We start from the raw sequence: 20,435 nt of genomic DNA on the forward strand, positions 1-20,435 counted from the left end.
CCGTCCAACAAAGCCTGCTGCTCCGCTTGTGCCCAGTCCCAAGGAGTACAGGTATCAGGACTATCGGAGCCGTTGGAGACCGTCTAGCGCGAGTCATCTGCGCTCCCCCAGAATATCTCCTCGTCGGCATGGTAGTGCTCATCATCTTGTCTCTCCCCCAAACGACCAGCATCCAGAAGGGGACTTTCCGTAGAGGTATCGGTTGAGGTTCCACTGCCCTAACCACAAGCAAGCAGGCTCCTCGTTCTTGCCGGGGCTATCGGAAAGCAGCGCTTGTGCTTGTCGACGCCGCTTGTTCAGCTTGTTGGTTGCGGGTGGTTTGGTGGGAATCAAGTCAAAGAAATCATCCAGTCTGACCTTGATCATCTGAAGTTCCTGCTTCATTTCCTTTCTCGTCTCCTTCTTCCTCCTCCTCCGCTTTTTGTCGTGCCTCCCTTGCTTGGTCGCTTCAACCATGGCTAGCATCACTTCTTTCACCCCCTCGTCCATCACTCTCAAATTTCCAGAGCTGCTTGCGTTCATCTTGGCTATGATCCTCTCCGAACACTCTCTCGTCGCCTCCGCCTCTTTCCACTGCAGAAATTGGATGATCCGCGCGTAGGCACTTTGTGAACAGGGTGAACAACCACGAACGAATCAATGATGATGTATTGTGTAGAGTTCAGACTGTGTAAAAGTCTGGAGGTCTAAAACTAGGGCAAGGGAGGTCCCTGTGCGGTGGGGCCATGGCCAGAGGGAGCCATGGCTGGCCGCACGTGACACGGGACACCTCCAACACACCCCCGTAGACCGAAAGATTCTCTAATAGAGTCGAGATACTATTTACATGGTGTTTGTTTACATGATGGTGGTTCCCTTGTGTTCAAGTCCAGGGAACCTTCTGCTGGACAAGGCCAATCAACTTCACGAACTTTGCGTGCTTATCCGCCTTCAATGCCTTCGTCAATCCGTCTGCTGGCATATCCTCCCCGGCCAAATGGATCACGTTGATTGTCTTCATTTCCGCCTGCTGAATCAACCACTTGTATCGTATATCGATGTAGCGGTTACGAGCCGGCACGTTTACGTTGAGCACCCGGTTCCTGGCATTCTCGCTGTCTGTGTAAAGGATCTGGTTGGTGTTGACTCCAAGACCCAGGTCTTTCAACATGCTTCCAATCCATTCCAGCGACTTCGCTGTAGGGACCAAGTTCACGAACTCTGCCTCTGTCGTACTGGTTGTGACAAGGCTCTGCTTCTTAGATTTCCAGTGGATGGGACCGCAGGTAAGGAACACGACGTGCCCAGCTGTACTCTTTCTGTCTGGAATGTTGTCTGCAAAAGAGGCATCTGCATATGCCCTGAATTGCAGATCGAGGCGGCCAGCAGTCGGTGAGAAGCGTCCTCCCAGAACAATACCCAAATCTGAATGGCCAGTCAGGTAGCGATAAAGGTGTTTCATCACGGTAAGGTGACGATCGGTTGGCTTCGCATTACCCTCGCACAATTTGCTGACGGTGAACGTGATGTCCGGTCGGGTACCAGTGGATAAGTAGTTTAACGAGCCTGTGCTCTTGATGTAGGCTTTCTGCTGACCAGAAACTTCCCCACCCCCGTGGATTTTGAAGTCCGGAGGCCAGGGTGTCTTTGTCGGGTGAAGGTCTTGTCCTTTGGCGAGGCCTTTCGTGAACTTGTCAATCATTGTCTTGGTGTATCGTTCTTGTGAGATAAAGACGGTACGCTCAGTTCGATTTCTGACGATGTCAAAGCCTAAAAAGGTCCTAACTGGGCCCAGATGTGAGTTTGAACTTCTTTTCCAGGGTTCCTTTGATGTGGGTGATAATCTTGAGGTTGGCTGCTGCCAAGAGGAAGTCATCAACGTAAAGAACCATAATCGCACCCAGGGTATTGTTCACCAGGAGGCACAAATCTGCACCTATGGGTGTGAAGCCTAGTGCTTTCAGGACTGGCAGTAAGGTCTCAAACCAAAAAAGGGGGCTGCGTTTTAGTCCATATAGGGCTCGAACCAGCTGGCATACCCATGTGTGGCGATCCTCTTTTTCAAGACCAGTCGGTTGTTCAACGTAATACTTCTTGCCATCCTCAGGAATGAGGGCATTCAAGAAGGCGGTGTTGAAGTCGTATTGTTCGCACTCGAAATCGTTGATGGCCATAATGCAAAGGAAAAGTCTCACACTGACCGAGTTAGCGACGGCGGCGTAGATATCCTGTAGGTCCCATTTATTGTGTTCAAAGTTGCCGCAGACTACCCATCTCGCTCGAGCCAAATACTCCTTCAAGTCGATATTGTACTTCTCATCATAAACCCATTTACCGGGTAAAACGTGCATTTCCGGGGTTCGCTTCACCAAATAGTAGACTCCTGCATCCTCCAGGGCCTTGACTTGCTTTTCCATCGCTGGCAACCAGTATGATCTGTAGTTGGCCAGTTTGACAGCTTGGTTGTAGTTCTTGGGGATGGTACGGTCTATTTTAGCGCAAGCAAGGCCATAAAGCACCTCCATGGCTGTCAGGCAGTATTCGGGGATGCGAGTCACACGACTAGCTTCCGCGATGCCATGGAAGAAGGTGGGGAGTTCCGGGGTGGGATCAACAACGTTGTTGTTACTGTCAATGGCTCGCTGAACGTCGTACTTGAAACCGGGTGGCTTGGCCACTGAGCGGCGAGGTCTGCCTTTGCTTACCTCTGGAGATACTGCCGGAGCGGGTTCCTCAGAGGGTTGGCTTCCTTGTGCCTGCTCTGGCTTAGCTGGTTCATTTGCCGTGGTCTCTGGGTGTTGAGGTAATAGTACGCGGTGCAGAAGTAGGTGCGTAGGTGCTTGATTCATGGCTTAATTTCGTCCTTGGGGTAACCAGGAATGGCTCTGCAGAGTAGCTCATGTGGGCTTTTGCCTTCTGGATTTGCCTTTGAGGGCATCAGATTCATTACGGTAACAACGCTTTGAACAACAAAGGACCAGAGATGGGGTGGAATGTTGGGGTCGATCGTGAGGGCTCTGGAGCGCTCCATGATGATTGCTCCAGCTCTTTCTGATTTACCGTTCATCCATGGGGTGTGAGCAGTCGTCTTGTAGATCTGAACGCCCTCCTCGTTGGCCCATTTGTGTAGTTGACTGTTCTGAAACTCCTTGGTTGGAAGTCCCCATTCTGGTCCGCCGTCGAGTCCAACGACTTTGACTTTAAGACCTGTCTGGAGCTCAATCCATTTCTTGAACTGCTTCAGTTTAGTAGATACCTCGCCCTTGGTTGTACAGAAGTCAACCCAGTGATGACCAGAGGCTTCACAAATGAAGTGGACACAGTATCGTTGTCCCAGATGGTTCGGGTGGTTGTGCTGAATGACGTCTCCACGGATAAACTGCACTGGAGTGATCGTTGTAACAGTATGCGCATGCTTGGGTATAGTATCAGTAGCCTTTGCGCGCATACAACCATCACAAAAGTGACCATGGGTATTGCTGAGGGTAATGGCAGCCTCTTGGCACGCCTTCATGACCTGCTCTCTTCCTGCGTGCATCATCCTCTTGTGCATAGTTGAATAGTTGATAGAAGCGAGCATGACGTCCTTAGTCTCGATTCTAGACTGGTTGAAGTTGAACGACTGAATTACTGGAAGCACTACCAGCCCGTTGATGTAATCACATCGAATAGTGCACTTCTGGTTCTGGAGATGAATCTGGTTGGTCTTCATGTCCCAGATCAAGCCGCTTTCAAGCAGTGCCTTGGTTGATAGTAAGTTGGCTGGCGTCGAAGGAGAGTAGATGACGTCTTTGATACGGACTCGAACGTTGACTTTCTTGTTGGTTGGCATTGTTAACTCGACTGTGCCAATATGGTATGATAGGGTAACCGTGCCATCACCAATGGTGTGCTTGGCTGGTTCTGGTAAAGGTTGAAGGTCTGTAAACCATCTAACATGGTTGAAGATATTGGAGCCACAACCAGAGTCGTAGACTACCAATTCTTTCATGGGGTTTGTTGCCTCAGGAGCCTGTTGGACTTCAGCGACATCACACGTTGAATGCTGTAATTGATACTTTGCAGTTGAGTTACTGGAATCAACGTGATTAGATCTCGCTATGGGCTCTAATGAAAATCCTTCTTGAAGTGAGCAAAGGTATGGCCTCCAAAGCCAAAGTTGCCAAAGAGCAGGGCAGAGCCGGTGGTTCCAGGGGTGGCTAAGCTAGTGTTGGTCGCTCCAATTGCCGCGGTAGTGCCCGTGTTAGTAAAGTTGGCCTTTTTCTCGATAGCCTCCTTCTTCTTGCTCCAGTTGGCGGGAGCCTTGTCGGGATCACACCACCAACAATCAGCTGTACGAGGGTTGCGATGATGACCGCAAGGGAAGTGTTTGAAGTCGTCACGCATGGACTGGCCGCAGTCCGAGCAGGTAACCTGCTTGTGGATCTTACGGTCCTTGTCGTTCTTGTTGATTGAATCCTTCTTATCGTTAGTGCTGGCAGTGGAGGTTGTCTTCTTGACTTGGACGGTAAGGTTAGTCATGCGAGCCTCTGTGTTGCCAAGGGTTGACAAATGAGAAAGGAGTTGAAGGGTAGTGAGCTTGTCTTTGGCCATCTCTGCCGCCCAGAACTTGGCATCGACAGTGTACTGGCGTTTGACCATGTTGTAGAGATTGAGGACTTCAACCTTCTCGTTGATTTTCAGACCACACTCAGCGACGCGCTTGCGCAGAAGATCATAGCGAACAAGGAAAGAGGCCATGGAATCGAAGTTGGCACGACGAAGGGAGGTGTACTCCTCGAGGATATCCGCGCGAGCCTCGTTGGTAACCTTGCCAACGGTCTTGCGAATAAGATCGTAGAGATACTTGGGGTCAGTGCTGTCTTGGTCCCAGCCATTGATACTGAGGGTAGTCGTAACCTTGTCATCCTTGAGGGTGGCTTGAATGATCTTCATAGCCTTGGCTCTGTCGGTACGCCAGATCTTGTGCTCATCGGGTTTCTTGACCTTGTCTGGCTCAGCGACGTCTTTGGTGACATACTCAAGAAGGTCGGCGCATGCAAGCTCACAACGCAAGGCGCGGTTCCAGTTGGCAACGTTGGATTCGCCCTTGAGGGGGATGAGGGAAGATATCTCGCCCATCGTGTAGTCGTTGTTAGTCATTGACAGAAGGAAAGGTAGAGGGGTGTTGGCCGGTGTACTTGACGGGCCGTGAATGGTTCTCAGGAAGTCGGTCGTCTTGGTTGACTCGACGACGATGACGAGACGTGGGGGGGAGTTCGATCGCAGTCGTGTAGCGATTGCTGAGATTGCTTGAATGAGGTCGGTCGCTTACGACGTCACTCGAGGGGTAGCCTGTCGGTCGCGATGCAACGTCGAGGTTGATTATCTGGGGGGTTGCCTTGTCGGTCGCGATGCAACGTCGAGGGCAATGCTGGGTTTCTGTCGGTCGCTAGCGACGTCGAGAAGGTGAAGGTATCGCTGATGCGATTAAGGATTGACGAAGATTGCGTCAAGAGGGCTCATAACCTGTGAACAGGGTGAACAACCACGAACGAATCAATGATGATGTATTGTGTAGAGTTCAGACTGTGTAAAAGTCTGGAGGTCTAAAACTAGGGCAAGGGAGGTCCCTGTGCGGTGGGGCCATGGCCAGAGGGAGCCATGGCTGGCCGCACGTGACACGGGACACCTCCAACACACTTCCCTTCTGTTCGTACAGCTTTGCCGCTCCGCCTCTAGCCGCTGCTCGTCATTGACACCACATCCAGAACATGAGGAAGTGGGCTATGGCGATGGCGTCGAGGCAGGCTCTCGGGAATGTGTATACAAAGCTGTAGAAAATGTTTGAGAGCGCCGCAAAGAAGTTCCACGCAGCGGGGCAAAGGCTCCGAGATGGACGGACTGAGAGTGGAGGTTGTGGTTGTTGCTGGCGTTGCCTCTGATGCTGATAAGGAGAGGGAAAGGGTGGTGGTGGCGCTGGGCACGAAGTCGGCTTGATGGCGGATGACTGTGACTATGGTCGAGGTTATCATGGTCGCGATGATGGTAGCCGCAGTGAATGTCATGGTTTCGACGGTAGAGTTGATGCTGGTGATGGAAGTAGAGGTTTTAGTCGCCATGATTTCAGATGTAAGACTCATCGTAGACTTGGAGACAGGATTTTTGGGTTTTGTTTGATGGGGTTCTTCTGTGTGATGAATTGAGGGTGGTGGGTGATGGGAAAGGGAGTTTGTGGGAATGTGTCAGCGGAGCGAGGTCTTATATCTATAGCATCATCATATTCTAGAGGTACCCAGGCAAGGGTCTGAAGGCCATCTTGTGGGCACAGTACTGAAGTGTCTCAAGGTTCTTAGAAGGCATCTCCGCCTGAACTTTGACGGAGGCATGTTGGCAAGTGGTTGTTGTGCGAGTGAGAGTGGATGGTAGGGGGAAACGAAAAGGAACCTTGAGAAGGTGTAGGAGAGGATTAGAGCGCACTAGCCAGAGTCCTCAAGGGTATTGAGACACTCGACGATAACTTCACATTTTGTTGTGCCTTCATGCAACGGCTTTCCATGACTGAATAATACCATGTTTGAAGATTAGATATGCCAGGACTTTTTCGCTGGAATAATGGGGCGAGAAAAGAACTCAGGGTAGAGACGTCACCCGTATTAGAGATGGAGAGACTCTGTGATCCTCCGATTCTTGGCATCTATTTGGGATCGGGATCATACACCAAAGGTCTCTCTTCAGAATGAACGAGTACACACTAAGGCAGTAATCTCACTGACTGAATGCATATAACACATAGCTGAGGTTTGCCCGATTTGAAGAGGGATCTTTGTAAGAGGTAATGATCATACTGTAGCTAGAATGCTTAATACCAGGTCCGCTCACAGTACTCGTAGAAATCACGAGGAGGGTCACTTAACGTGGTAGAAGCCGTATCCTCGTCGTCCTGCCACGAATCCCATGCTCCCCAGTTCCCGTTTTCTTTCACCTCATGGGAGCCCCAGACGATCGTGTTCTGAAGCCGGTGTATCCCGTCCACCACCTGGTCTACGCCGTCTCGCATTACCTCCTTGGTCGCTTCTGTGGTAGCCTCATGCACCTCCTTCATGGCACCCTTGATGCCCTCTTCGGTGCCCTTGGCGACGGCCCTCTCGATGGTCTCTTCCATCCCCTTCAGCGCCGCTTCGTGGCCTCGCTTGTAGCCCTCTGCTACCGCCTGGGTGATGATGCCCGACATGGCCTTCGCCATAACCTCCGGAAGTGTCTCAACGCCTGTCGCAACTTTCTCGACGCCCTCCTTGGTTGCTCGGGTCTCTTCTCAAATACCTTTGCTCTCATTCCTGATCTCCGTCCATTCTGTCCACGTCAGAACTGAAGCTTGTTGCATGTTGTTGTTCGGCTGCTTCTCGAGACACTCTTCTCTGGCAATCTGTTTGCGGTGGCGAAAGTTGCTGCACCTGTTCCGAATGTATGGCTCTGTGTACCCGAACATGTAGATGGTGCTGCAACACGAGCTGAGGAGCCCAATGATGGTGACGAAGAGCAAGAAGGAGCCCGAGCTGGGTGTTGCTGCAGGGCTGGCAGACCACTAAGGTTCTGAGATGGTGCTTGTAGCGTTGAGGATTGCATTGGTGATTGTGATGATGGGAATGGGTGACATGATGCTTGGTTAGGGCAGTGTGGTGTTAATGACTGTCTGAAGTTGTCCGGACATTGGAAATATCCTACCTTGAGAGTTGTGGCGATGGTTTGTGAGTGTTTCCTTGAAGATCGTTGGTGTTGAATAATGGAGAGGAAAGTTTTTGCAATGAGCAAGAGGCGTGTAGTGTGGGATATTTATAACAAAAAGAGTAATAAAGTTCTACGAAGTAAAGGGCTCATGGTGCGCCGTACATCATGTTGGTGAATGGCTTCGTACAGCCCAAAGCCTCCACCAGAACCTTGAGGGCGGCATGGTGGTGAATAAATGCTATTCTGGGTGGCATTGGAGCTTCGGCGTCAGTGAATGGTGAAGAGGGGAAGACGAACCTTGGGAAGGGGGAAGATGGTCCCTTTCACAGTGCCACTCGTTCAGTATGGTGTTTCCCATCAAGAGAAACATGCTCTCAGAGAACCGTGTACTTGTTAGGCACTGTCATCCAACATGCCAACAACCCAGCCATAAAGGTTTGGCGCCTGGGGAACAAGCACAAGCTAGAACCGCCAGTCACTTCCACTTCTCATCCTCACAAACCACATCATCCAAAGGACCAACACTGGATCAAGCACTTGAACCTTCTCAAATCATATGCGGCCACCATCTGCATCTCCTCTGACATGACTGGTAAACCAAAACAAGTTTTCAGTATCCAAAATCGAAGTGTCCAAAACAGATACCAAACAAACAGCCTGCAACTCAGAACCTTCATGGTCCTGATTCTGACCTCTTCACATCAACCATCGAATCACCCGATAACGGACTACAAACACCCTTCAAAACCAAGGTATAACCACCACGAAAGGCACTTTATCCAAACGGGTTTCCCCCTTACTCCTCCTTCGCCCTTCCTCTTTCCCCAACCTCCCTAATTCAACCTCAAAAAATCACCTTCCTCCCTTCCCATCTCCGTCCTCACCACCTCGATAACCGCCCTCTCCACCTCCTCAACTCCCCTATCCACATCAACAACAATAACATCCTTCTCCCCACCTTCATGTTCGCCTCCTTCCTCCTCCTTCAAATCAGGCCTCGGCATCTCCAAAATCTTAAACTGGCTCCTCACGAGATTTGCGCCTGCAAAATGGCCCTTCCTCTTCTCCGCCCTTTCTCTCAGGACTTCCTCCGGCGCTAACAAGAAGATGAAGCGGATGCGTAGATCACCCGCGTTTTCGGAGCCTAAGCGGAGAATGTCGCGGTAGTGACGCTTCAAGGCCGAACAGGTGATTACTAGGTGCGGAGAGGAGGATGTTGGAGGAGCGGCGGTCTCGTGCTCGGCTAGGGCTTGGAGCCAGCCTGCTCTGTCGGCGTCTGTCAAGGGTTCGCCGCGGGACATTTTGTCGACGTTGGCTTTTGGGTGGTACTGTGTGAGGTGGTGTTAATTGGTGAGGATGAGGATGAGGATGAGGATGAGGATGAGGATGAGGATGAGGATGAGGATGAGGATGAGGATGAGATTGAGGTTCAATTGGGGAGGTGAGGTTGGGTATGCAATGATGTTGACAAATGCAGGTACCTCAGTGCAGGCAGGGACCATGTATTCATGTGGGAGGCTGCGCTCTGACATTGCAGTTCTGAGCCTAAACCGCGGCAAGAACCAGAGACTGGACGACTCCGTGCAGTGAGTGCATGCATTTGACAACAACTACAACCACCCCAACCCATCGACCACTGTTCCAAGAAAGGCTGACAGAGCAGGAGAAAAAAAAAAGAAGAAAAAAGAAGGAAATGAAGACTCACATCATCACCCTCGACATAAGTGAAATTCAGATTCTTGGCCAGCGCCTTCGCAACCGTCGTCTTTCCACATGCCGTCGGACCCGTGACGAACCAGATCCATCTATGTTCGTTCTTGGGCTTCTTCTCGGCCGTAGCATTTTGGTCGCGCAAGTGCCCACCGAGGGCAGCGTGTGTGTCCCAGTCGGCCATGGTTGGAGGTCTGGTGTTGTAGGTGTTCGTCTGATGTAGGTGTTCGTCTGATGTTGATGTTGTTGATGTTGATGTTGATAGGATGCAACGCGTATAAGTGATAAGATAAGCAATGCGTGTAGGACTGTGTGTGTGGTGTGTAACGCTCAGGTGAGGTGACGGGGATGAGAATCTACGGTAGGGCGGTAATCCAGGTTGCTGGTAGTTCGTTGAATGAGGTAAAGAAGGTTTGATGGAATCGCTTTTGTTCAGTGATTTTGGTAGGCGTGAAACCCAAAACTCCAAAGCCCAGCAAAATGTGCATGACGTCAGCTCGGTCGGCTCGGCCCCAGATTTCACGAGCCCCGAGCCACTGAAACTCCCCAAGTCAAGACGATCCAATCAATGACGTTTGAGCGGCTTGGCATAAACATGTGCCACTGGAAGTTGGGGGGGGTTAGGGTTTATGCAGCCTGGTTCTGTCCCGACGCAAGAGGCATCAATTCCACTAGTACCTTACCTAAGGTATGCAATGCTCATACCATCATGCTTAGGTACTCCGTACACACATACCCTCGAGGACCGCATTTGCAGGTTCTGGGCAAACCAGGCTTTTGAAAAGAAAAAAAAAATAAAAAAATAAAAAATAAAAAAAAAATTCCTACAGAGTCACAAAATTAATAGATGCATTAAGAGATTGTCCCATTATTCCAATCTGTGTGGGTGTTGGGATGTGTTTGTAGATTCATTGGCGTGTGTGGGGAGTTTTACCCAATGGAAGAAAAGTTGAAGATTGATTGAATTGTGAGAATGATTGGCAAAAATGTGGGAAATTATGACGATGATAACGAGAAGAAAAGCATATGGCCCAAAGTCCTGGGGAGGCCGCACGCGTCAATGTTCTCATACCCGAATCCTCGTGGCCAAGCCGTCTTCCAATTAGTCAAATGCTTCAATGTTGTCCATTGGATAATGCCATCGTTCCTTCTGTCTCTCCGTTCGTTCCCAACGGCCCTGTGCTCCTTCTCGTCACGGTGTGTCCTCCTTCTTCATTATGATGTTGCGTCTCCTGAATGTCCGTCAACCTGGCTGCCTTCCTCGCGGTGAGCGGCGCGGAGCAAGTTCTCACCGAAGCATGATGTACAAATCGCCGGCTCCGATTGCTGTTGTCTATTCGGAAGGAGGGAAGGTCAGCAAAAAGGAATGAACCAGTATCGTTTCCGCAAAGACGTACGCCAGAAAGAGAAGACCTAGGTAAGCACACTCCAAGAGGAAGAGATTCCAACCGCACAAGACATTGGGGAAATGGAGGAAAGGTGGATCAAATGGATACAAGTATCACAACACGTCATTTTACCGGCACCGTTACCGTGAACCTTTTTTTTTTTTTTTTTTTTGGCAATAGCATTCACGCCAAAGTCTGAACCTTCGTCTTCACCATGGAAGTCATACTTAGGTAGTTACTGATTTATATGCTCGTAAATTCATGTACTTGTCTCAACTAGGTATCCATGTACTGCCTGAAGAAGCTCCTTTTCCTCTGCGAAACTCAGGCTTGCCAAACCACAAGCAAGCGCCCTCTGCTCCAACTTCCAAGTGACGCTGCCATATATTCTAGACGTGGTCATTGGCCGCCCACGTCAAGACTTGCCTTCCATTTTATGTACCTCTGCACAAGCACCTCGTGCGCCTGCGGCGTGATCTCCCACTCAATCTCCATCGGTTCCGGTTCCAGTTCCGGGGCGAGGGCGAGGGCTTGGGCTTCTTGAAGAACCCCCCCGGCGTCCAGATCGATGACCCCGTGGCCGTGGAAGAGGATACCTCCACCTCCAGGGTTCACCGCCACATGCCCCTCCGCGGCCGCTGCGATCTCCGCAAGCTGCGCCGCAAGCTCCGCGTCCCTGGCGGCATTCCTTGCCAGGGTGCTGTTGTTCAGCCGTCCCTTAGGTCGGCCAGGACCGCGCTTGGCAGGAGCTGGAGCTTCCTGAGGGGCCAGAGGAGGAGGGGGATCCGGAGCCAAAGCCGGAGGAGGAGCCGGATCCGGAGCCAGAAGAACCGGAGGAGGAGGGAGAGCCAGAAGAGTCGGAGGAGGAGTGAGAGCCGGAGCCGGAGCCGGAGGAAACTGCTGCTGCTGTTGCTGCTGCTGCTCCTGCTCTTTCTGCTGCTGCAGTAGCTGGTCGAAGGGGGCAGGCACCACCCAGTCGACGGGAGCACCCACCTGGCTGCCCCCCGCCGCCGCCGCCGCCGCAGCCATCCTTTTCAGGGTCTTATTGTTCAGCCGCCCCTTGGGGCGGCCACGACCACGCTTGACAGGAGCAGGAGCTGGGGCTTCCTGAGGAGCCAGAAGAGCCGCAGCCGGAGCAGGACCCCAAGCCGGAGGAGGAGGAAACTGCTGCTTCTGTTGTTGTTGCTGCTGCTTCTGTTGTTGTTGTTGCTGCTGCTCCTGTTGTTGTTGCTGCTGATGCAGCTGCACCCAGTCAACGGGGGCAGGCACCTCGTCGGCGGCAAACAGCATCTGGTCGACGGCAAAATCCCCGCCGTCCAGGCCGCCGAATGGGGCAACCCTGTTGTTGCTAACCTGGAAGTCGGCGACAAGGGCGGGTGGATAATGAGGCCACTGCCCAGGGCCAAGGCCGATGTAGTTATCGGCCATGTCGAAGGCAAGCGGGCCGGGAACCGCGAGGTCCAGGTCCTGGTCTTGCCAGGCAATTTGGCCGGGCAGCGCGGGCTGGGGAGACAAGGCGGGCTGGGGAGACAGGGCAAGAAGGGCGTTGCCGGCAGCGAGAGCTTGGTCTGCGGCGGGCGGGGCAAGGAGGGCGGGCTCGCCGTTGTCGGCAGCGAGGTCCCAGTCTTGCCCGGCAATTTGGCCTGGCAGCCCGAGGGGGGGCGGGGCAAGGAGGGCGGCCAGAACGTTGTCGGCAGCGAGGGCTTGGTCTGCGGCGAGCCCAAGGGGGCCATCATCGTCCCAGTCGAGGACGGACTGCTCGCCGCCGTTCCCATTCCCGACGGAAGCCAACCAGACGAGAGCGGGTTCGACGACGCTGTTTTCGAGCATGGCGTAGTTGTGGCTATAGTCCTCCATTGCAGCTTGGGAGGAGCGAGAGAAGAGAGAGAGTCAAAAAAGTAGGGGGGGGATAAGGTAGGGAAGAGGGGTTTCTTGAGTCTGAACCTCCGAAAAGTGGAGGTATCAGATGGGTTGGTGGGAGAAGCGAGAGAAGGGAGAGAGTCGAAAAAGGAGGGGGGGAGGTAAGATAGGGAGGAGAGGTTACTTAAGTCTGAACCTCCGAAAAATGGAGGTATGAGATGGGTTGGTGGTTGTGGTATTTTTTTTTTTCGTCTTCACGAGGTCAGCGCAACAACGGTTACGTAGAGGTAGGCAGCGTTGTGGGTTGAGAGAGAATTGAGTCGAGAAGAGGAAACGGGAGATGTCGGTTGACAAAGGGATTTCGTAGTGCAAATAAGCTGGTCAGATAATTAATCTCTGAAGGCTGTTTGGAGTTGAGTGCTGAATTTGCGTGGCATTCAGGAAAAGAATTTTTGGGAGAAAAGGCGTTGGGGTGGGACACCTTTGTATCACAAGGAAAAAATGTCAAAAGAAAGCGGAAGGGGAGCATGTGGCCACAGCTTCTGGCAGAGAACAAGTGTTCTTGAGTTGAGCTACCTAATTCCGCGAGCTGCTATGCAAGTTGACAGTCCATTCTCCATTCTGCGGGTTATAAATAAGATTATAAGCTGTACGAGTCACCATACGTGGGCCTTGCGCTGCTGCACCGCACTGCGGAAGGCTTGCCTGGACGGTGTGTTGTAGCTCATAGCTGGGCTCCCCGTAGTTGCCCATGAATTCCAAACCCAGAGTCAGTACCTCCGACACTGACATGACTGCATCTTTGTGTTCCCAATCGGAAGCATTACTCTGCAAGGCCTCCTCCTCCAACTCTCCAAGCATGCCCCTCCACCCAAGCACAAACGGCTCTGTCTTGACCATGCGTGGCCTCCCGCGGGCTGTCACGAGCTTGACGGTTCTCAGAAAGCTGGCCGGTGTGGTATTATCCTCGTCCACTCCCTTGACAGTGACGGTATGCCTGCCTCCTGCAGGGTCCGCATCCACGTCTGTTTCCACAATCAACCTTTGTCGCACGTGAAACTCCGGAATAGGTAACTGGAGATAATGCATGACCTGCTGCATCAAGTCGTCCGCCTTTGCAAAGATGCGGTGGTCTGGGTTCAGGCAGAGATAATCGAGGTCAGTGTCTTGAAGGTTGCAAATGACGAGGTTTGTGTTGGCGTCCTGATTGCCTCGACTCTTTTTCTGGGCTGCGGCACGCTCGCCAACAAGCTGGGGTAGTTCGTTTGCCGGTGTTACGGTTAGGGAAGAGCCAAGGACGAGACAGAGGTCGGCTTTCTCGCAGTTTGCTTCAGCTCGGGTCCAGGGGGCGAGAGGTAGGTCTTCAGAAAAGTGTATGATGGTGTCATGAAGAGGTTGCGTGATGCAGATAGGGCATTTGCGGCCGGTTCGGTGGTCGTGGAGGGGTCGATTATCAAGTGCAACGGCATAGAAATCTGCTGGGGTTAGATTCAGGGCAATGTGTCCGAGGCTTGCTTGTGCGGGGGAAAAGAGCTATAGAAGCAACCGCAGGAAGGAAAGTGAGGGTACATACCACGAAGAAACTCCTTGCCACACTGCTTGCAATGCTCGATGTTCGTATTTCCATGTAACTCCGAGATCATGTCCTGTAACCGTATTCCAAGTGCGTCTCGGTCAGTGTCAACTTGTCCGGTAGTTTGGGAGGTTACCCCACTGGTTGTTCCGCCTCCCGCCATCCGGCATGCACAGAGAATATCACATGGATATCAGGTGGAAAGATAGAAACCTTCCAGCCATCAGGAGAACCGAGACGTACAGCGCGTATCCCACTTCGACGGTGCAGCCCATCGCAGTTTTGGCTGATAAGCCCCTTCAGTATGCCTCTCTCCTGCAGTTCGACCAAGGCCATGTGCGTTTGTGTTGGTATGGCTTGTAACGTATCGACAGACTTTTTCGTTGCTTGTCGCCCTTGGGCCATTAAGGTCCAGACACCTTCGGGGCCTCGGAAGTCCGGGATGCCTTTTACTCGTCATATCTGTATTAGCTTGCCGCACGAGGGCGCATTCCACGTGGAGGAGCACCTGATTATGAAGATCAAGGACGGGGCGGTACCAGAATTGGGACAGCTCTGGCACCAGCACTGACTGTGGATAGGCAGGACAAGGGCATGGGCAGGACAAGGGCAGGGTCAGGGAAAGAGAGGAGGTTTCCAGGCAGGAAAAGCGCTCGGGGGTGTCTGTAGTAGATGGTAGAGGTGCTCATGGTGTCTCGTGGTGATCGAGCTCCCCCGGGACTGCGCCTCCGAAGTCCGAACAGACACAGTAGGCACTCCTAGCGGGAGTCCCAAAGAGTGTCGATGATAAGAGAAAGCGACGAACCCGCAGACGTAGAGATCCCCGCGCCTGTAAACACGACAAAATGTTCCGACCTGCGAATTAACTCGGCCAACGCCTTGGCTTTGCGATTGATGACCTCGGGGGCCTCGAATTTCTCCTTCTTCGGGTTCTTGTGGGCGGTATGAGCCATGGTGGGTGACGGATAGCGGTTACGGTAGCTAGCAAGCTTTTAGCGGTCTTTAGGGGTCTTTAGTGGTCTTTAGTGGTCTTTCGCGGTATTTCGTGGAGTCTTCGGCTGTAGGTATCGGCGGGGCACTGTGTAGCGTTTTGGCGACTGTAGGTGACGAGGAGAAGATGTCGGCGACGACAACGACGAGCGATGGAGGGATGTCGTCGAGTTTAAGTATAAAACGCCGGATCAGCTGACTCGAGTATGCCTAGAATTAGTACAAGGATTGACCATCAAGGGCGCCATGGATGTGATACGGTGTCCGGTGTGGTGGTACCAAATAGAAGGCCATCGGCTATTGGCTGGCGGCGTTGCCCACGATCCGACCACTTGGGTCGATTGCCCCTTAGGGTCCATGGCCGCCAACCATGATCCAACGCCGATGTCAAGGGTTAGGGACCGCAGGGGGGAATACATATGGCACAGTATCCTTGGCGATGCTGATCGACCTCGACAATGTCAGCGTGATTGCTCGTGCAGAAATCAACCCAGGGGCAATGACAGCCCAGGGGGGTCTACCCCAACGAAAGGGACATCATTTGACGCTCGACTTTCAACCGTTCCCCAGTGAAAACACATCGAGTTGAAAATTTGAATGGGTGGCTGACCCAAGCAAGAACTGAATGGAACTAATCGTGCTGTGCCATGTGCTGGTTGTGACTTCGTGTTGTGATGCCCACCAGGTCGCTTCTTTCCCTCGAGTCTCCGAAAGCCGTTGCCTTGGTCATACTTACGCCAACGGCAACTCGCATAATGGCTCGGTCAATGACCCGTTGTATGTTCCTTGTACACACATAGCGGTTTGATTGCCGACCACGCCAATTGAAGACGAACAAATGTCCGATCCACCATAACAGCCCAACTGAGAGCGGTGACCATCCAGGGCCATTCTTCTTCTGCATCGAATTGGCCATCCCGTGTTGCCTGAACCTTCTAATTTCCCGGTTAAGAAGATCACCGTGAAGAAAGGGAAAGTGCACATGCCAGACGACTTGTTCTGACCACAGGAGTAGACATTGTGTTGTGTCAAGCCATGTCGTGATGCCGACCCGGTTGGTTCCTTGCCTCCCTGACAACCATTGTCCGGGCTGGAGCAAGAGCACCTGTCACCATGGATTGGCCACACCACCAGTCTTCATCAACATTGATGGACTACTGCGGCGGCAATGACAGTGGAATGCCTGGGTGATGAAGAAGAGGTTTAACCATGATGTTGACCGTCCAAGATCAGTCTGCCCCAACTTTGGTTTAACGTTACTCAACGCCTGCCCCTGGAACTCTTACTCTTCATGGGGAAGGGAACCAACGTGAAAAAAGTGGACATCCTGACCGACTCCGAGTCTGATGTGTACCGGACCGCCTCCTTTCCTCCCCGAAAACCATCGCCTGGGCCGGACCAATGGCGCCTGCCATGATGAAAACCGCCCGATTACCGTGACATGTCCCACAACGGAGCACGAGTCTCATAGTCCTCTTGTAAGTCATTGACAAGGGAGGGTGGGTGTGCTGTGACGATGACCGTGCCATGGTCAATGAACAAGGAACCCGTCTGATAGTAACACTCCTTGAGTGATTCGTCTCCGGCGAAGGCATACCTAGGTTCATGTTGGAAATGCACAATATGCAGATGGAAGCAGATCAACCTGAGGAAGATGGGGCCAGGTTGGGCAATGCGTATCGTTCTTGGACCCGAGGGCAGGAAGGACGGGAGTCCAGGCCATGACTACCATGGTAACCTCGTTTTCCCTCGACCTTCCATCTCCACCAACAGCAGGGCGTCACCTGAGTAAAAAACTAACTGGCTAGGTGTCTACTGGACCCCGGCCGTTGTATGTTGTGGCCAAGACCAAACTGCCTTGATGATCATCGACGATGATGCTTGACGACGCCGTGACTCTCCAACCACCGACGTTGTTTCAACGTGTTGCAATTTTAAGCAAAGACATTTTAGGGATGCATTGGACCAAGAGAAAAGCATTGGTGATAGATATTAGAGGCTGCATGTCATTAACTTCACAACTGTTACACCATTGATTCTTGATATCCCACCCTTTTCATGTAGACCCAGATGACAATCCTCTTCGGGTTGAAGCCATGACTGATGATGTTTGGTCAAGCAGTGCAAAAACAACGCGGAAGCGCATCATTCACTTGGCAAGCCCTGGATTTGGGGGGTGGTGGAAAAGGGGGACAAGAACAAACAACAGCAGTACAATTTCAAGTGGAACCGGCATGGAATGCATCAACGCTGAGCTCACACCCGTCTGGGCTAGACCCGCCGCCAGAGCCATATCTTCCACTTGGTGAACATGGAGTCTGAGGGTGCTTCAAGCTCGGCGATTATTTGGTAGAGGTAGGTAGCTGCACGAGCCACCAAGGTATCCTTTGACGGCCGGCCACCGGACGCTGGAACGGAGGCAGGAACATCTATCAATGGGGTTAGCTGCATGTACTTGAAAGACTGGTCAAGGAGGGAACGAATCAAATGGCGAACCTGAGGTGGGTCTTTGCCCAATTCGGCAAGAACAAGGGTGGCAGCTTTGACAAACTTGTATTCTTCCCGTTCTTGGCCAAGAACAGTGACCACCATATCCTTGGTGCTCCCAAAGAGTCCCGATGATCCATCTGTGTCTCGGAGAGAACACTGGCTTGGAGAATCTCAAGGACTATCAGCTTCTCTCTGACCCCCCCTGGGTTGAGCATGATCCGTTGTGAATAGTGGACCCTGACGAGTGTCGAAGCCAGGGCATCAGTACCTGCAGCTTGCAGCTTGCAGCTTCCTTATATAGCCAGAGTGGCTCCACACCTACCCACCCTGTGTGTAGTAAGCCAGACTCCTTCCTCTCTCCTTCCCACTGCTGTCTTCTTCTCCCTTCAATCAACCGACCAACCGTTTCCCCAAAACACCATCTCTCGCATGAGCCCTTTCCCCGTATGGTCCAGCAATGGCATCGAGTTCCCGTCGCCATCAGTTTCCAGACCACCTTCAAGGTCCACGACTGCCCCTGGACAGCCAACTCAACAGAACCAGAAAGGGGGTGATTCCACCGTGTCTGGTGACAATTAGCAATCTGGATGGCACTTAAAGAGAAAAAACAAAGAAGATTACAGAGCGATACAACAGTGAACGCTCGCTGAGAGGGAACACAACGTGAAATCGGAAATCCATTGCTAGTTATCTACCTACCTATCAGTACAGCGGCAACGACCCCTCGACCCCCCTGAATGCCTCTTCCAAAATCCCCAGTCCCTCTCGAACTTGTTCCTCGCTAATAGTGATAGGCGGCGCGATCCTGAAAGTTCCTCCGAAGCTGGGGTGCGTACTCAGATTACACCACAGTCCAAGTTCGTACGCCCGATCCCCGATCTTCTTCGCGAGTTCCAGGCCGGGTTCTTTCCCTTTTCTTCGATCCTCGACAATCTCCATGCCCGCCATCAACCCTCGACCTCGAACGTCGCCGATGCACGCATACCGTTTCTTGAGCTGGTTGAGCCCGGAGTGCAGGATGTCCCCCATCTGTCGAGCGTGCGAGACCAAGTCTTCCCGAACAACAATCTCCAACACCTTGTCACCCACAGCGGCAGGCAAAGGGTCGTTGACATGGGTGGTGTAAAAGAGAAAGTCCCTCTCCGCACAAACGTCGGCGATGGCGTGGCTTGTGACGACGGCTGACAACGGCAACCCGTTACCCAAAGTCTTGGACAAGGTCAAGATGTCGGGCACCACACCATCGTGATTGACGGCGATCATCTCTCCGGTGCGTCCAATACCAGTCTGGGCTTCGTCGACGATGAGCAACATCCCCCGCTTTTCGCACTCGATCTTGAGCCTGCGCAAGTATCCGGGCGGCAGGACGTGCATACCTCCGGAGGACTGGATTGGCTCAACGATGACGGCTGCCAGAGAGCCGCATGACTGTTGGTCAATCAGTCTCCAGCCGTAGAGCATTTCTGTCTCCCAGTCATACTCCCATTCTTCTTCTTCCATGCCTGCACTATTCAATCCATTCTTGTTTGCATTCCCAGAGTCTTTTTTTCTCCTGAAGCCTTCATGACACCGATATGCGTTTGGACTGGGCAACATCAAACCCCCGGGAACCAATGGCCACCCGACCCTCCGTCCAGCATGGTACTGCACGCTGCTCGCCTGCGCCGTAACACCATGCCAACTCGCACCCAGCCCTACGACCTCCCATTTCCCGGTATACGTCTTGGCCATCTTGATCGCTGCCTCGTTCGACTCGCCACCGGTACTCAAGAACATAGTCCTATCGAGTCCATCCGGCAGGACACTTGTCAACCGTTTGGCCAGGTTCACAACAGGAGGCGAAAGCATGCCAGAGAAGAGGTGGTCGAGGGACGAAGCGTGGGACTGGATAACGGAGACAATCTCTGGGTGCGAGTGTCCGAGTAGGGATGACATTTGGCCGGAAGTCCAGTCGGTTATCGATCGGCCGTACGGAGAGGAGGAGCCGGGGGATGGAGCAGTGAAGAGGGAAAGGTGGGATGCGGAGATAATCAAGTCAGGAAGAAAGGTGGTTCCGAAGTTGATGAGGTGGGAAGAAGCGAACTGGTCAAGGTTGGGGTGATTGGCTGTGGTGATGCTGGGGTAGAGATTCGTGGGGAGGTTGTCAGCATCGCTGGCATTTCTGGCGTCGGATGTTAGCATGCTGTCATCGATCAATTCGAGGGCATGACTCACTTTTGCGTTGTATTGCCGACCGGCTTGACATTTTCCAGCTCGCCGCCGTTGACGGACAAAGGATCGACGGGTGCTTGGAGGGATGGCATGGCGTATGGGTTGTCGGGAAAGCTGTTGAAGCTTGCCATGATGAGAGATGTAATTGTTCTCGAGGAAGCTGCTCTTTATAGAGGAGGGAACAGTTTGGGGGCCTAACGCATTTGTATGAGGAAATGGTATAAATTTTTTAGATAATATATCGGACATCGCTCCTCGCATAAATTTATTCGACATCAGTTTGTTGGGAACGTCACATCATTATGTTTGCAGACTCGGGACCTTGGTCGAGGCCTTCGCTTTTTGGTACACGCCACCAACCAAGGCAGCCATCCGATTCGGTGACAGCTATCTGTGGCTGTCTACAACCTGAAATGGCGTAAGCTGGAACGCCATCCCGTTCCTCCCTCGAGCTTCCCCGCAGTCGAGACCCTATCCGACCCCTCAAAACAGTACACGTAGAGCGAAACCGGATCGCTAAGATTGCC

At 52.5% G+C, this 20,435-nt stretch overlaps 8 protein-coding genes across 8 annotated transcripts; all 8 read right to left on the bottom strand.

Moving 5' to 3' along the window:
* Window positions 1-141: 141 nt before the first annotated feature.
* On the bottom strand, window positions 142-522 carry SMAC4_09729 (uncharacterized protein; the record flags this gene model as incomplete). Its single annotated transcript, XM_003342866.1, has 1 exon — window positions 142-522. One exon carries the CDS (start codon window positions 520-522, stop codon window positions 142-144), a length of 381 nt encoding a protein of 126 aa, XP_003342914.1.
* A 2,302-nt stretch (window positions 523-2,824) lies between these two features.
* SMAC4_13566 (uncharacterized protein) lies at window positions 2,825-3,520 on the bottom strand (the record flags this gene model as incomplete). The annotated part of the gene is made up of 1 exon (XM_066091469.1): window positions 2,825-3,520. One exon carries the CDS (start codon window positions 3,518-3,520, stop codon window positions 2,825-2,827), a length of 696 nt encoding a protein of 231 aa, XP_065946656.1.
* A 566-nt stretch (window positions 3,521-4,086) lies between these two features.
* On the bottom strand, window positions 4,087-4,500 carry SMAC4_13567 (uncharacterized protein; the record flags this gene model as incomplete). Its single annotated transcript, XM_066091470.1, has 1 exon — window positions 4,087-4,500. One exon carries the CDS (start codon window positions 4,498-4,500, stop codon window positions 4,087-4,089), a length of 414 nt encoding a protein of 137 aa, XP_065946657.1.
* A 1,196-nt stretch (window positions 4,501-5,696) lies between these two features.
* On the bottom strand, window positions 5,697-6,080 carry SMAC4_07322 (uncharacterized protein; the record flags this gene model as incomplete). Its single annotated transcript, XM_003347899.1, has 1 exon — window positions 5,697-6,080. One exon carries the CDS (start codon window positions 6,078-6,080, stop codon window positions 5,697-5,699), a length of 384 nt encoding a protein of 127 aa, XP_003347947.1.
* Window positions 6,081-6,820: 740 nt separating this feature from the next.
* On the bottom strand, window positions 6,821-7,447 carry SMAC4_07321 (uncharacterized protein; the record flags this gene model as incomplete). The annotated part of the gene is made up of 2 exons (XM_003347898.1): window positions 6,821-7,227; window positions 7,282-7,447. The coding sequence occupies 2 exons, from the start codon at window positions 7,445-7,447 to the stop codon at window positions 6,821-6,823; spliced, it is 573 nt and encodes a 190-aa protein (XP_003347946.1).
* Window positions 7,448-11,183: 3,736 nt separating this feature from the next.
* On the bottom strand, window positions 11,184-12,641 carry SMAC4_07317 (uncharacterized protein; the record flags this gene model as incomplete). The annotated part of the gene is made up of 1 exon (XM_003347894.2): window positions 11,184-12,641. One exon carries the CDS (start codon window positions 12,639-12,641, stop codon window positions 11,184-11,186), a length of 1,458 nt encoding a protein of 485 aa, XP_003347942.2.
* Window positions 12,642-13,190: 549 nt separating this feature from the next.
* SMAC4_07316 (uncharacterized protein) lies at window positions 13,191-15,343 on the bottom strand. Its single transcript, XM_024655899.2, has 4 exons — window positions 15,023-15,343; window positions 14,461-14,663; window positions 14,218-14,290; window positions 13,191-14,119 (listed from the first exon to the last, which is right to left on the bottom strand). The coding sequence occupies exons 1-4, from the start codon at window positions 15,168-15,170 to the stop codon at window positions 13,221-13,223; spliced, it is 1,323 nt and encodes a 440-aa protein (XP_024511716.2). The 5' UTR covers window positions 15,171-15,343; the 3' UTR covers window positions 13,191-13,220.
* A 2,960-nt stretch (window positions 15,344-18,303) lies between these two features.
* SMAC4_07315 (uncharacterized protein) lies at window positions 18,304-20,113 on the bottom strand. Its single transcript, XM_066090610.1, has 2 exons — window positions 19,912-20,113; window positions 18,304-19,858 (listed from the first exon to the last, which is right to left on the bottom strand). Exons 1-2 carry the CDS (start codon window positions 20,037-20,039, stop codon window positions 18,400-18,402), a joined length of 1,587 nt encoding a protein of 528 aa, XP_065946658.1. The 5' UTR covers window positions 20,040-20,113; the 3' UTR covers window positions 18,304-18,399.
* Window positions 20,114-20,435: the final 322 nt, after the last annotated feature.

This window comes from Sordaria macrospora, chromosome 3 (assembly GCF_033870435.1).
Source record: "Sordaria macrospora chromosome 3, complete sequence".
In the NCBI taxonomy this organism is placed as follows: Eukaryota; Fungi; Ascomycota; class Sordariomycetes; order Sordariales; family Sordariaceae; genus Sordaria; species Sordaria macrospora.